Consider the following 14,162-nt stretch of genomic DNA (forward strand, 5'->3'; position numbering starts at 1 on the left):
ATGTACTGAATGTGAACTGTGTTAAATGAACCACTTTGTCATGCAGAGAGACTGGGCAAAAAAATTAAATAAATAAAAGACTGCCCAGTAGATGCATTGTGGGACAGCTGAGGAACTGGCAGCCTCTACAGATTGTTAAAGGACCAGTAAATAAAATGACGACAAATGAGATCTCTGAAGTCTCAGTCATCTCTAGGGTAAAAAAAATAATAATAATAATTAAAAAGAAAAGAGAGAGAGAAAAAAAAGTCAGCTTTTGAATCCCTGTGCATTATAACAAGCACCACACAACTCCGAAGCTAGTCACTTTCTATTTCACAGATTCACCGAAAGTAGTAAAAGCAGTTCGATTGTCACCTCTTTGCCAGTGAGAACATGCCGAGCCAGTTTGACCTTTGCGAAATTTCCCTTCCCGATGGTCTTCAGCAGCCGGTATTTACCAATGTGCGGCTGCTCGTCAGCTGCAGTGGCCAGCGAGTTGCGGCCGCGGGGCATGTTGGAGCGAACGCCGGCCTTAGAGTCGGAGTGAATCTGCAAAACAAACACAACACGACCTTAACCCAGCAAGTTCTTTCTGGTTAATACTATTCTGATTCATTTTCCACCAGACAGTGGGCAGAATCGGTGAAACCTGCAGAGAACAGAGCTTTGTGGTTAATAATATCCCTGAAAGAGCTTATGTAATGCCTATTGGACCGTCACCAGGCTCAGTCTGACTACACTATCAAGCAGAAAGACACATCAGAGGAAGGGAAGGGGAGAGAAAGAAAAGAGAAGAAGACTGTGGCAAGGAAACAGAGAACACAGAGAGCGAGAGAGAGAGAGAGAGAGAGAGAGAAAGAGAACGAGAGAGAGAAAGAGAACGAGAGAGAGAGAACGAGAAAGAACGAGAGAGAGAGAGAGAGAGAGAGAGAGAGAGACTGAAGAAGCCAAGACAGGAATTTTTTTTTTTAAATATATATTAATGAACATTATATCATGCTTTTTTAACTGAATAGTTATATTAAATGTTAAGGCATAGCCATGAAAAAAGCTAGTTCCTGTTATCACTTATGTTATAGCAAGCATACAATCTTTCCCTCTAAAGCCTTTGTTTATAAGAGGAAAAAAATTGTGCTGCTTAATTTGCACTGTAGTGTAGGGCTGCAACTAACTATTATGTTCATAATCGATTAGTTGTCCGATTACTTTTACGATTAATCGGGGGGGGGGGGGACTTTCAGTATCATTTTTCGTTTATTTATAATAAAATCCACAGTGTAACAAATATAATATAATATAATTATAATATATTATATATTAGTTATATTTATGAATATAACTTCAGACAAAAACTTTACACAACTGTTTGTCCAATTATATAAGACTGAAAAGAACCCAATACGCACCAGAATATATATTATTCATTTACTATTTATAAATTATATATATATATATATATATATATATATATATAAAATATATAAATAATTTTATAGACAAATTTATATTATATAATAGTATCTATGCATTACCTTTTATGTATGCACAAAAAGCACTGAATTAAACTACAGTCCTACATGAATAATAAAAAAAAACTCACTTTCACTGCACCTTGTGGTTTCTGTGTTTAATATAAAATGCTCCCTGCCTTAGAGGACTTGGAGGTCACACACTTTCTTCCTCAGTCACGTGACTATTTCGCCTCTGTCTGATGGTGACTGAGGTCATGTGGGGAATAAAAGGTAACGGTGACGAACAGGAAACCGAAGAAAGTTATTGTCGGTGACTCTGGGTATTCTGGCTAGCGGCGTCACATAACGTGCGTATCACGTCATGCGCCACCGTCTAGGAACCGGCTTATACTTCCGGTTAGTTAAAAAAAAATGCTAGTGATATATTTGAGATGATATTACTTTTCTAAAATCCCCACACTAGACGGTAGACTACACCGTGCATAGTGTAAGTGTATAGTACGTAATTTGGGACACAACTTTAGCATTTACTCTCCAAAGCGTGTTTTCAGAACAGAAGTAACGTTATGAGTAAACGCACTACGTGCCACGTGCAGACCAACTAATCAATGACAGCGATTTTCATAATCGATTATTATCGATTTGTTGTTGCAGCTCTACTGTAGTGCATATCAGTCCGTACAGGATCTTGGTGATTTTTGTGATCGTTGCAGCCAAAAATGCTTGATTTTGCAGCAGCTTTTTTCCGAAATTTTCAATGCAATTTGTGGAGTTTTTTGTGCTTTTGTGATATCACATGATGCGTCTTGGCCCAAATCTGCAGTTTTTCCTTGATTTTGCATTATTTCTGCGATCACAAAAAGCTACAGGGACCAGCATTTTGTCAAAATAGTGTTTATTTATTTCTGAAGCCATATTTCTGAAAGTACACATGGCTTTCTTTGTTTTTTTGGATAACTGTTTGATTTTTTGTGTCATTTATAATTGTGTCAATTTACTAAATCTTATTTTGTCAAATAGTTAAAAGGAGAGCCATTTTGGGATGATATCTATCCAGAAAATGGGCCTTTGGCAAAAACTTCAAGAGCTACTGTTTAACGAATGCAATTTTCCTATGCAACATCTAAATAGGGACTATTTGTTCCTTATCATTGATTTGTGATTTGAGCCCATGCTGATGGAGCTGCTGAGCCTTAACTTTGGCTGATTTTAATCAACCAATCGATATCTCAGTAAGGCACTAGCACTCATTGAGAAACAGTGTGTTGACTGTGGTCCTCCGCTCTCACCTGAGCTCATTGTATCCACAGCGTGAGGACAATGTTAGCAGTTGAGGTGAGCACATGTGTGGACAGATGTGCTATTGTACTGATTGCATAGATTCATTAAAAAAAAATTTAAAAAATAATAATAAAGTTGTTCCAATGAAATGCTCATTCAACAGAACACCTAATTTAAAAAAATAAAAAATAAAAAATTACCCAGAAACCTTTTAAAAGCTTATAAAAATCTAGACATGCACAAAGTCAGCAACACCAATCACGTCAGTTTTGCACTTGAGTGCACATTAGCTCAAGCAGTCTGATTCCCCTCCACTTTACAACCCCTGGCAAACATCACAGCTGCTCAGTGTTTGCTGGCCAGGCTTGTGCGATATAATTTTTTCCCTGCTCGTGATTGACCATTTTTAATATATCTTCATAAATGGTTTCGTTGTCCAGAACTGTTAGCCTAAAAAAATAAGCTTTTTCACCATTTCAGGTTTGAGGGTGCAGTATTATCAGCTGTGTAGTACAATATCAGCCGTGTGATCGGGAACTGCTTGGTGGCAGCGGCATTCACAAAACTTAAAATGAGGAAAAAAATTATATTTTCTCCTCAGTATATTTTCGATATAATTCTTGTGCAAATCAATCAGTTGTCAATTGTCTGTGGCTGACATTATTACTTTTGTGCTTTAATTATAACAACGATTAAGATTATTTGTAAAGTGCTAGACTTGACAGTTCTTCGTACCCTTTCAAGTCAAAATATTTGTCATATTGAAATCCATAAAAGTATAGCTAACTGATTTTAACTAGGAGGGCACGGTGGCTTAGTGGTTAGCACGTTTGCCTCGCACCAACAGGGTGGGGGTTGAAATCCCACCTCCGCCCAGTGTGCGCAGAGTTTCCTCTCGTGCTTTGGGGGTACTCCGGTTTCCTCCCCCAGCCCAGACATTTGGGGCTGATTGGCATTTCCAAATTGTCCGTAGTGTGAGAGTGTGCCCGGCAATGGGTTGGCACCCCTGCCTTGTGCCCCAAGTCCCCCTGGGATAGGCTCCCCGTGACCCTGTGTAGGATAAGCGGTATGAAAAATGGATGGATGGTTCATAACTGTACTGTATATTTACCTGATGTTAACTAACTCTGACGTAATTTGATAGAGCGTATTTCATATTCATGAACTCAAAACTTTTTCCTTTCCCAGAGAGGGCATGCGAGATGTGAGGAGGGGGGCAGGGCTTCCTGGCCATTCCTGGCAAATTCTTCCAGATTATTTGTTGATTGGATCCTCTCCCATTGTATTTTGGATTTTTGAGTGATACTTCATATGAGCATACTCGGATGTTAAACTGTGGTGCTCAGACACAAAAAGCCCAAAGATTGACAGGTCTGAATATACAATACGATCCAAGTGAACATCGCCGGAAATTACGGCAGTGTAATATCGTGTAGGGACGAATAAATCGTTACATCACTCAAGCCTAGCGCTCGTCTCTGGTGACTTAATCAAAATGCAGGGAAATTTAGCCATTAAAAGAATGAGAAATGCATCGCACATATACATCATGCATAAATTAATGCGCTGTACTATGTTTACATTACATTTATTCATTTAGCAGACGCTTTTATCCAAAGCGACTTACAAATGAGAAAATACAAGCAAAACTATGTTACTACAACTATGTTAACTACAACGTGGTCCACTCCATACATTCAGGTTGAAACATATTTGGACTTGCATGCATGTTTCGTAGGTTTGCAGATTATACGTCGTGGGAGTAGCAGGCTAGTTTATGATGACAGTCATTTGCCTAAAAACTCCATGTTGCCTCATTTCTGGTTTTAGACAGCATGTCATTTAGAAGAAAATAAGTCTGAAATATAGTATTTTCTTGAGAAAAACTTATATTTAGAACTTTAATCATCTATCTAATGTATTTATGATCTGTTTTTTGGGGAAAACAATATTTTGCCCGGTTATGTATATACGCGTAAACTCAACAGTACCGTTTTACTCATGTTCCTGCACTGTAAAACCCTGCACGCAGTTTAGCTCTGTAATATGACGTGTTTGCCTGTGCAGCGAGCCGTTCTTAAGATTGCTGTAATTATCCGCTTGCAGTAAGCATATGGCAAGAAGTGTTTTTTCCTCTTACAAGGTTCACAGCAGGGCGAGATCTTAAGAGTGCTAAACGCAGGCAATGTCTTACAATGATAGTCAGATATTGCACAACTGTGAAACTTTTAAACACACACACACACACGAGAGAGATAACACAACACAAACTAGCTGCTGAGACTTTCAAATGAGCAGTTAAGAGATTCAATAAAATGTCGTTTAGGCATTCTACAAGGACAATACATCTTTGTCATCTTCCCCTCATGCAAACACAGAAGTGGCTCCTCGCTAGAAAGGAACCGGAGCCTCAGTTCTTTTGGTGTGCTATGCCACGGTGTTTGCTGCAGCGTGGCGTGCATCTCACAGCGCACAGAAAAAGCTGCAGTGAAACAGCAATGCAGTTCTCACACAGCTCTGACCTTCACCACATCCTCACGATTCCTCGCTCAGATGCTAGACTAAATTACACCCCGATGTCTAAACGTTGTCGCAAACACGTCAGGAGCGACCACAGGGCGCAGGCAAGGCACCTTCCGACTGACCGTTCTTTAACTACACGGGAGGGAAGAGGGGAGGAGAATTACCCAGAGGGACAGGAAGCAGCTTTCACACAGCCGTAAATCTTCAGTCGTCGGCGCTCGGCAGAGGAGACGCGAAAAGACGAACGTCAGCCGCTGGACAAACTGCTCTCATCTCCCTCTGAGTAAACGTATAATTACAGAACTCAGAGCAAAAAAAAATAAATAAATAATAAAAAATATCCCACACACCGCAGCTGCTTAGACACGTTACTAAATGAAAAAGAAACACCTAACACCACACCACTGGTCGAACGCTTGAACACAATTGGCTCCCAAGACTAATGCAAGCAGTAATAGTAAAATGTATTGTAGTTCTTACTGAACTGGTTTCCAAAACTAGTAGCTTTCATTAAAAATGTAGGAAAAGCAGCAAACAACAGCGCAAACTTTTTGGAAAGTTTATTATTGTGGAAATTCTTTCACTGTACAACCTAGTCTAAAAATATCAGGATTTCACTGTATCAAGGTATTAAATCAACCATTTAACAACAGGTAAAAGTGGATTACAAAATCTATGCGTGAGTCTCTTTATACATTTTTGCACACATAACCAAAACAAAGAAGAAAACAAAAAGATCAAATCCCCTAAGAATCTTCTATTCTTATTTTGGAGAGCGACTTTTCCATAAAAAGCTTTTACCTAAATCACGTTGTTGTTATAAGCTGACTAACAATCGTTAGGTTCAGGTCAGAAATGAGATGTTCTTTTGTGCGTTTTAAAGCTGTTCTGCATGAAAGATTTACGAATACGCCAATGAAGTGGCAGCAAAGGTAACAATATAACGTGTTTACAATGGTAACAGATCACAAGACCGAAGTGGTGTCAGTGTCGCCGCACCCCCTGCTCAGAGATCTGCAGTTTGTTGTAGTATGATTTAGGGTCGAGTCCAGAGGGAAGGGTTGTGAAATTTGAGAAGTTGCAATCAGACATAAAAGTGATGAGTACAACTGGAGTAAGGAACTTGATTGGGTTTTTTTTTAAAAATGAACAGGTAGGTGGTACTAGATGCCATTTTAATCTGTATTAAACATTCCAACAGTGAGGTAATCATCCGATCATACACCGTGACCAACCATGAAGCCGCAACAAAACATTGTTGCTGTTTTAAATATTATAAAAATCGATTTGATTTCTTCAATGTACTTGGTCGCCGTAGTTGTAAGGTTTTCTATGAGCAAGCACGTCCAGCGATAGCAGCGTACACCCGAGACCGTCTGAACACCGCATTCCTTGTTCAAAAGTGAACCTCACCTTGCTGAAGTTCTCTGCCACAGTTTGGAGCAAAAGCCTACATGTTGATGGTGTGGACGAATGACTCAGAGGATAGTGGAGCCTAAAATAAGACAAGCATGCTTAGCCTCTCTGGGGGTCCAAGCACTGAGGGACAGCTTCCCCAAACAACAGGAAGTTGTGCAATATGTGGAAGTTGACTTATAACGGCAGAGAAACAGATACCCACAACGTAATCCAAAAACCATGTATGAGTCCGGAAGCGACGTGTCTGGGTTTGTCTGGAGGACTGGCTCTGAGAGAGAGAGAGAGAGAGAGAGAGAGAGAGAGAGAGAGAGAGAGAGAGAGAGAGAGAGAGCCCTGCAAGAAGTCGACTTCACACAAGCTCGGACATGCCAAGACAGCTGGAAAAAGAAGACAATGGAACTGCCTCAGCGTGACCATGCTAAAGCTTCTCATCAGTTTAACTGGCCAAGGAGGGTATGGAGATACTAAAGTTACGTTAGTGCTCTAACCACGCAGGCCCTGCTTGGCATGAACTACCAGCCAAATTATCAGGTTCTCTGAGGTCTATATTTATCCCTTTTCATTGTTTTCAACAATAAATTACATCGTATGTGAATAATGAGTAGCATTACTGCCTCAGAGCTCCGGGTTCCCGGGTCTGATCCTGAGCTCGGGTTCATGTCTGTGTGGGGCTTCGTAAGTTCTACCCGAGCCTACATAGGCCTCCTCCGGGTTCTCCAGCTTCCTCCCACCTCCCAAAATCATGCCAGTAAGAAGACTAAATAAATTGATTTGGAAAAAAGTGGTTTTTTTTAATAATTGCAAACGTGTGGCATCCCATTAAAGATGTATTCCTGGGTTAGGCTCCGGAGCTACCGCAACCCCGATCAGGAATAAGCACTTACTGAAAAAAATTATTTATTTATTTTATGTCATTACTTTTTCAATAAAATAAATACATTCATGTTAATACATTAAAATTAGACAACTCACCCGTCACATGCTAATCTGACCTTCAAATCTCATCTAAACTGGTTTGCCTAGAAGCATTCGACATGTAAGCCAAAAAACGACAACAATTATGTGCGTTTTATGATTATGACAATTATCGTGTTTTAGTATTGGATAATGATACTGTGCTTGTTCTTGATATCAAAGGCAAAATTTTGGTGTCATAACAACCCAATGATCACAAAACTGCATAATTTTTTTTTTTTACTATTCGCCCTTTCGTCAGGAGATCGCAAGTTCGTATCCGAATAATCCATGAGGAAACACTAAACACTAATTTTCGTGTGACAGGGAAGCACAAACTAAGTTACAGTATCTCACAAAAGTGAGTACACCCCTCACATTTTTGTAAATATTTGATTATATCTTTTCATGTGACAACACTGAAGAAAAGACACTTTGCTACAATGTAAAGTAGTGAGTGTACAGCTTGTGTAACAGTGTAAATCTGTCCTCTCAAAATAACTCCGCACACAGCCATTAATGTATAAAACGCTGGCAACAAAAGTGAGTACACCCCTAAATGAAAATGTCCAAATTGGGCCCAATTAGCCATTTTCCCTCCCTGGTGTCATGTAACTTGTTAGTGTTACAAGATCTCAGGTGTGAATGGGAAGCAGTGTGTTAAATTTGGTGTCATCACTCTCACACTCCCTCATACTGGTCACTGGAAGTTCAACATGGCACCTCATGGCAAAGAACTCTCTCAGGATCTGAAAAAAAGAATTGTTGCTCTGCATAAAAGATGGCCTAGGCTATAAGAAGATTGCCAAGACCCTGACAGTGAGCTGCAGCATGGTGGCCAAGACCATACAGCGGTTTAACAGGACAGGTTCCACTCAGAACAGGCCTCGCCATGGTCGACCAAAGAAGTTGAGTTCACGTGCTCAGCGTCATATCCAGAGGTTGTCTTTGGGAAATAGCCGTATGAGTGCTGCCAGCATTGCTGCAGAGGTTGAAGGGGTGGGGGGGTCAGCCTGTCAGTGCTCGGACCATACACCGCACACTGCATCAAATTGGTCTGCATGGCTGTCGTCCCAGAAGGAAGCCTCTTCTAAAGATGATGCACAAGAAAGCCCACAAACAGTCTGCTGAAGACAAGCAGACTAAGGACATGGATTACTGGAACCATGTCCTGTGGTCTGATGAGACCAAGATAAACTTATTTGGTTCAGATGGTGTCAAGCGTGTGTGGCGGCAACCAGGTGAGTAGTACAAAGACAAGTGTGTCTTGGCTACAGTCAAGCATGGTGGTGGGAGTGTCATGGTCTGGTGCTGCATGAGTGCTGCCGGCAGTGGGGAGCTACAGTTCATTGAGGGAACCGTGAATGCCAACATGTACTGTGACATACTAAAGCAGAGCATGATCAGTATGCAGTATTCCAGCATGATAACGACCCCAAACACACCTCCAAGACAACCACTGCCTTGCTAAAGAAACTGAGGGTGAAGGTGATGGACTGGCCAAGCATGTCTCCAGACCTAAACCCTATTGAGCATCTGTGGGGCATCCTCAAACAGAAGCTGGAGGAGCACAAGGTCTCTAACATCCACCAGCTCCGTGATGTCGTCATGGAGGAGTGCAACCTGTGAAGCTCTGGTGAACTCCATGCCCAAGAGGGTTAAGGCAGTGCTGGAAAATAATGGTGGCCACACAAAATATTGACACTTTGGGCCCAATTTGGACATTTTCACTTAGGGGTGTACTCACTTTTGTTGCCAGCGGTTTAGACATTAATGTCTGTGTGTTGAGTTATTTTGAGGGGACAGCAAATTTACACTGTTTACAAGCTAGTCTAGAGAACACGTTTTTGTAATTATAGTATGCACATTGTGTAAGACTTTTTCCCCCCCTATCATATCAGCACAAAAGGTACTTTTTCTTTATATAAAAAAGGGGTCATCAATAAAACAGAGTAGGTATAGATTAACCCAGTGGCTTTCAGTGCCAATATTTTTGTTCATAAGAGTGAAAAACAGAAACCAGGACACTACTAAATCCATGTTTCACACTTCACACAACACCCACTGACATACATGCAAATGAAACTTTATAGCCGTAATCACGCATTCAGAGGGTGATTGATTTTCCACTGATTGGCTTTCATACAGGTCGGTACACAAAAACACCTCCGCCTCCGAGAGGATCCTGTAGCCGTATATACACACACACACACACACACACACACACACACACACACACACACACACGACACCAAGAAGTCTTTGCGATTCAGTAACAGCTAAAATTGTCGTTAACAACATACTGTACAGAGGAAATTTTCTTTACTTTTGGTTTTATATGTGCATAATAAATCTTTTGAAGGTGCAGTATATGAGAACAGTCTAAGAGGATTACTCCGTGTTCTAGAGGTGCAGGAAAATATATAAAATGATACCAGAGGGCTTTTACACACCCATCATTCATAATATTTGCTTATAGGTTTGCTTAAAGGAATGAGGAAATGATTTGCGTTACAGTTCAGCAGTGTTACTGGCTTTCCCCTGTAAGAATAAAAGGAGGCAGAAAATGAACAAGATGGTTCAAAAATTAATTTAAACCACCTCATCGTAACATACTCTCTGAAAAGCACAGAGTTCCTGTCTTTCAAAACCTGCTGAAGAACCCGAAAGTAGATTTCTGGATGTTGCAGTGTCACGTAGGGGATAACACCCTTGGAACTTGCTGTTGCAGGAAATCAAACAGTCCAACACGAGTCAGCGCCACAGTTAGCACCTGAAGTTTTCCTATAACAGCACATCATTGAGAATAAGAAACGAATAAACAAAGTATAACTTCTTGTGGATTCGATAACAGAGATAACATGGCAAAAGATATAGCTAATGTTATAATACAACTAAAGAAATCTCTAACCTAAACATGCTTTTTTTTCCTACCCAAACGCTGGGTTGAGTCTTTTGGGTTATTTAATTGGGTTATTTTCTCAATCTTGTGTAGTTTTGGGGTAGTTTTGTGTAACCCAACTGCTGGGTTAGTGGCTGGGTCATTTTCCCTGACAGTGAATCAGTGCACCCCTCCCCCACCTCGACACCTCAGCCCAGCTCCTTGGGTCAAATCAACCCAGCGTGGACTGTTTGAATTTGCCTATTAGCGGTTTTCACACCGACAGACTATTAGATTTATTTGGAGAATCAAGGTTCATACCAATATATTTATCCATAAAACCATTACTGTACACTAGAAAAAGCAAAAATGTGCGATAACGGGCCAGTTTACATGACATCAATTTGACCCATTTCCAAATTTGAGATGTCTGAAATACTGGTTAATCTCTCTTTTTCTCTTTGAAATTTTCTGACTTTTCCTCATTTAGGGTCATGAACTTGCATGCAAATATTTCTTCTTATGGCTTGTCTCGGACAGGCCGTAATAAAGGTTTACTGTTTTAAGCTGTTCTTTGTTATTTTTTGGTGTGTATTTAAACTGTGGAACTCATTTTGTGTTTTTTTAGAGTGTAACTAACTTACATAGATATTCATGTACTGAATTAAGTTACGCTAGCCAGCGAAGCTAGCTAGTTAACGTTAGATGAATATACCTCGACTCAATTAACGTTAGTATCTAGCGTGGTTAGGTAAAGTGGTCTTCTTCTGATGAAAACTGCTGGTCAAAGCGGTTTTTTAAAATTAATTAATTAATTAATTAATTAACTAATTAATTAAAGATGGGATTATTATGTAAAATAATCTGAAACTGCTTGTTCGCTTCAAAAAAGGTCATTTAAAGATGTTAGATATTTTAATGGGTCCACATATATTTTCATTAAATCTCAAACATGCTACTTGATGAAGTGAAGTGTTGTTTTTTTTTAAAACATACAGCTTTCCTTCACAAATATGGTAAGGATAATGGTCAAAAAACAAGAAGGGAAAATAAATAAATAAAATTAAAATACAATAACTTAAAACTACAGCCCCCCCCCCCCCCACCACCAACAACTACCACCACCACCCACCACCCCAGAACCCAAACTGCACCCAAGCCCTCTGAAAACCTAGGGAAAGCCCTGGAAAAGGGCTTTGGTTGAATGCAACTTTTGATGAAGGCATCTTGGCACAAATCTGCAGCAATTTTGAAAAATCGCAAGCTCCTCCCAATATTGCAGAATTTGCATTCATTTCTGTGATCACCAAAATCTTGGACTGACTGGTAATACAGCTATAAACAGTCATTCCCTCACCAGCCTCTTTCCTTCCACTCGAACTTGAAGTCAAGACCAAAAATAACGTAGCTTGTCTTGTTACCAGGAAACTGACAACAAAGTCCTCTGTCCTAAAAACTGAAACTGTAAAGGTGAAAATTGGAAAAAGGCCAGGTCATATTTTTCCACTTTCAGTACTCATTGTAGTGTCAGATTCCTGTTCTTGGCTGACAAAAGTGGAACCCGTTGTGGTCTTCTGCTGTTGCAACTTCAATCCACCTCAATGTTCGGCATGCAGAATGTATCGAGATGCTTTTCTGCTCACCAAGGTTGTAAAGAGTGATTGAGAACAGCCATTCTCCTCGGTCCTCTCTCATCAACAAAAGGTGCTTCTGCCACTGAACTGCAGTTCACTGGCTGTTTTTTGGTTCTTCATCCCATTCTGCGTAAACAGAGACAGTTGCACGCGGAAATTCCAGAAGATCAGCGGTTTCTGAAATACTCAAACCAGCCCGTCTGGTACCACCAACCAAAGTGGTGGGTGAGTGTATAATATCTGCGCAATAGCTGACTCTGCTCAGCAAAAGATTTACTTTCCTTCCCGTGCATCGTTTTTGCTTGTTTGATGGTGACAAATCATCACAGAACATTAATCTGCACCTAATTGGTACTTTGCATAATAAGAATAAACCCTGAGATCAACCTCACCGCACTCCCTCCCTTTATGTCTTTAAGGTCATATCCTGATACAACCCCGAGAGCATTTTCAAAGAACCAATGGAATGGCAAGATGAAAAGGAGCGAGCAATGCTGTGGTTCGGCAACATCTGCTGTGGTTCCCTGACATCTGTGCAAATCAGTGCAGAGCCATTTACTCTGGGCCACACCCATTCGGCAAACAGAAAGGCAAGCACTTCTGCCGAAGATTAACCTGCTGGAATTATCTTCAAGCTACACACATCTATAAGATATATGAGCACCACCACCACAAACACACAAATTACACTGCTGATGCTACAGCCTTAAGGACTACAGTGGAAAAATAAAGATAGCTTACTGCAGAATTAAAAGTTAACGCCCACACGTTGCAAAGGTTTTTAATGAGCTACAGATGAACTAGCTCTACCTGTACTCGTTGAAAAACCAGTTCGCGCCAAGATCTCAGCTTCCTTTTCTTCACACACATCACTAAGGAGAACAACACATGGGAGCCACCCACTGCCTCCAGCAGCTCCCTCACACCTAACCAGATTTAATATGCAATCTGCGCTACAGCTTTAGAATATAAGGTCCACTAATCTCTATAGACACAAACCAGAGTATTATGGTGTTCTCAGAGTAGACCGAAACATTCGCAGAGCTTCCGGATAAGCCGTCTGTGGGTGGTTCGAGAAATCTTGGCATTAGCGTGAGCCAAAAAAGAAATAAAAACAAGGATTTCGTTTTGGTCAAACGATTGTAATGTTTAACCATGACATCACGGGTTCGCCGGGTTGTTTGTAAAAGCTATAAGCGAGGAAACATGCTATTTTTATCCGCATTGTGCAGCGTTAATATGAACCCTGAGCACCAGTGCTGAATTTCCACGTCTGCAGAGGATGGGCAGCATTTAAAAAAAAAAAAACCTAAACTAAACAAAAAAATAAATACTGCACTTTCCTGAATGTAGGCTGATTCAAACATGATCACACATTAAATAAGTAAGATTTTTAAGATCGTGGTTATTGTCAGAGCCGTACACGTTGAATAAAAGGACACTCGCTTGTACAGCATTACTTTTTTTTTTGGTAATATCCCCATGAAATCAAAATTCATGTTTTGTGGGTTTTAGTACGAGTATGGTTAGCTGTAAGGTTATCTATAAGCCACTCATTATGTGTTGTTGTCCCCCGACTTTCTCTGGAGATTACGTCAATACATCAAATAATTCTGCGTGTTTCAAGGCACATCACAGAGACTTTAATGGCTAATAGGGTCAAAGGGATTAGGAAAAGACTTTGTAAACATAGACTCAGGCAGTATAGACAAATAAATTTAACCAGCTTTTTTGGACAGCCTGTAGTTCAATGATCACTCAGGCCCGGTCCACACGTATACGGACAGTACGTATATGGAATTAAGTTTGGGCCAAAATATACAATGAGAAAGAACACCACTCTGAAATTGAAAACAGTGAACTCGGAGGCAAAAATTTAACGCGGGCTTCAAATAAACAGCATTCTTTGTTAACAGTTTTCTATGCTTCGTTTTTGCTAATCATGGTTTATCAGTGCGCTGCCACAGTTTTCGCTCTGCAAGTTTACATTCGCCATTCTGGCACAACCTTTCGTGT

At 40.4% G+C, this 14,162-nt stretch overlaps 1 protein-coding gene across 6 annotated transcripts in view; it reads right to left on the minus strand.

Annotated features, from left to right (window-relative positions):
• mark2a (MAP/microtubule affinity-regulating kinase 2a) overlaps nucleotides 1-14,162 on the minus strand; it is a 41,929-nt gene that overhangs the window by 21,983 nt on the left and 5,784 nt on the right. For all 6 annotated transcript variants that reach the window (XM_053648214.1, XM_053648217.1, XM_053648213.1 and 3 more), the window contains exon 2: nucleotides 358-531. In XM_053648214.1, the coding sequence (XP_053504189.1) occupies nucleotides 358-531 (174 nt within the window). The remainder of the gene's footprint in view (nucleotides 1-357; nucleotides 532-14,162) is intronic.

The sequence above is a fragment of the Ictalurus furcatus genome, chromosome 18 (genome assembly GCF_023375685.1).
Source record: "Ictalurus furcatus strain D&B chromosome 18, Billie_1.0, whole genome shotgun sequence".
Classification (NCBI taxonomy): Eukaryota; Metazoa; Chordata; class Actinopteri; order Siluriformes; family Ictaluridae; genus Ictalurus; species Ictalurus furcatus.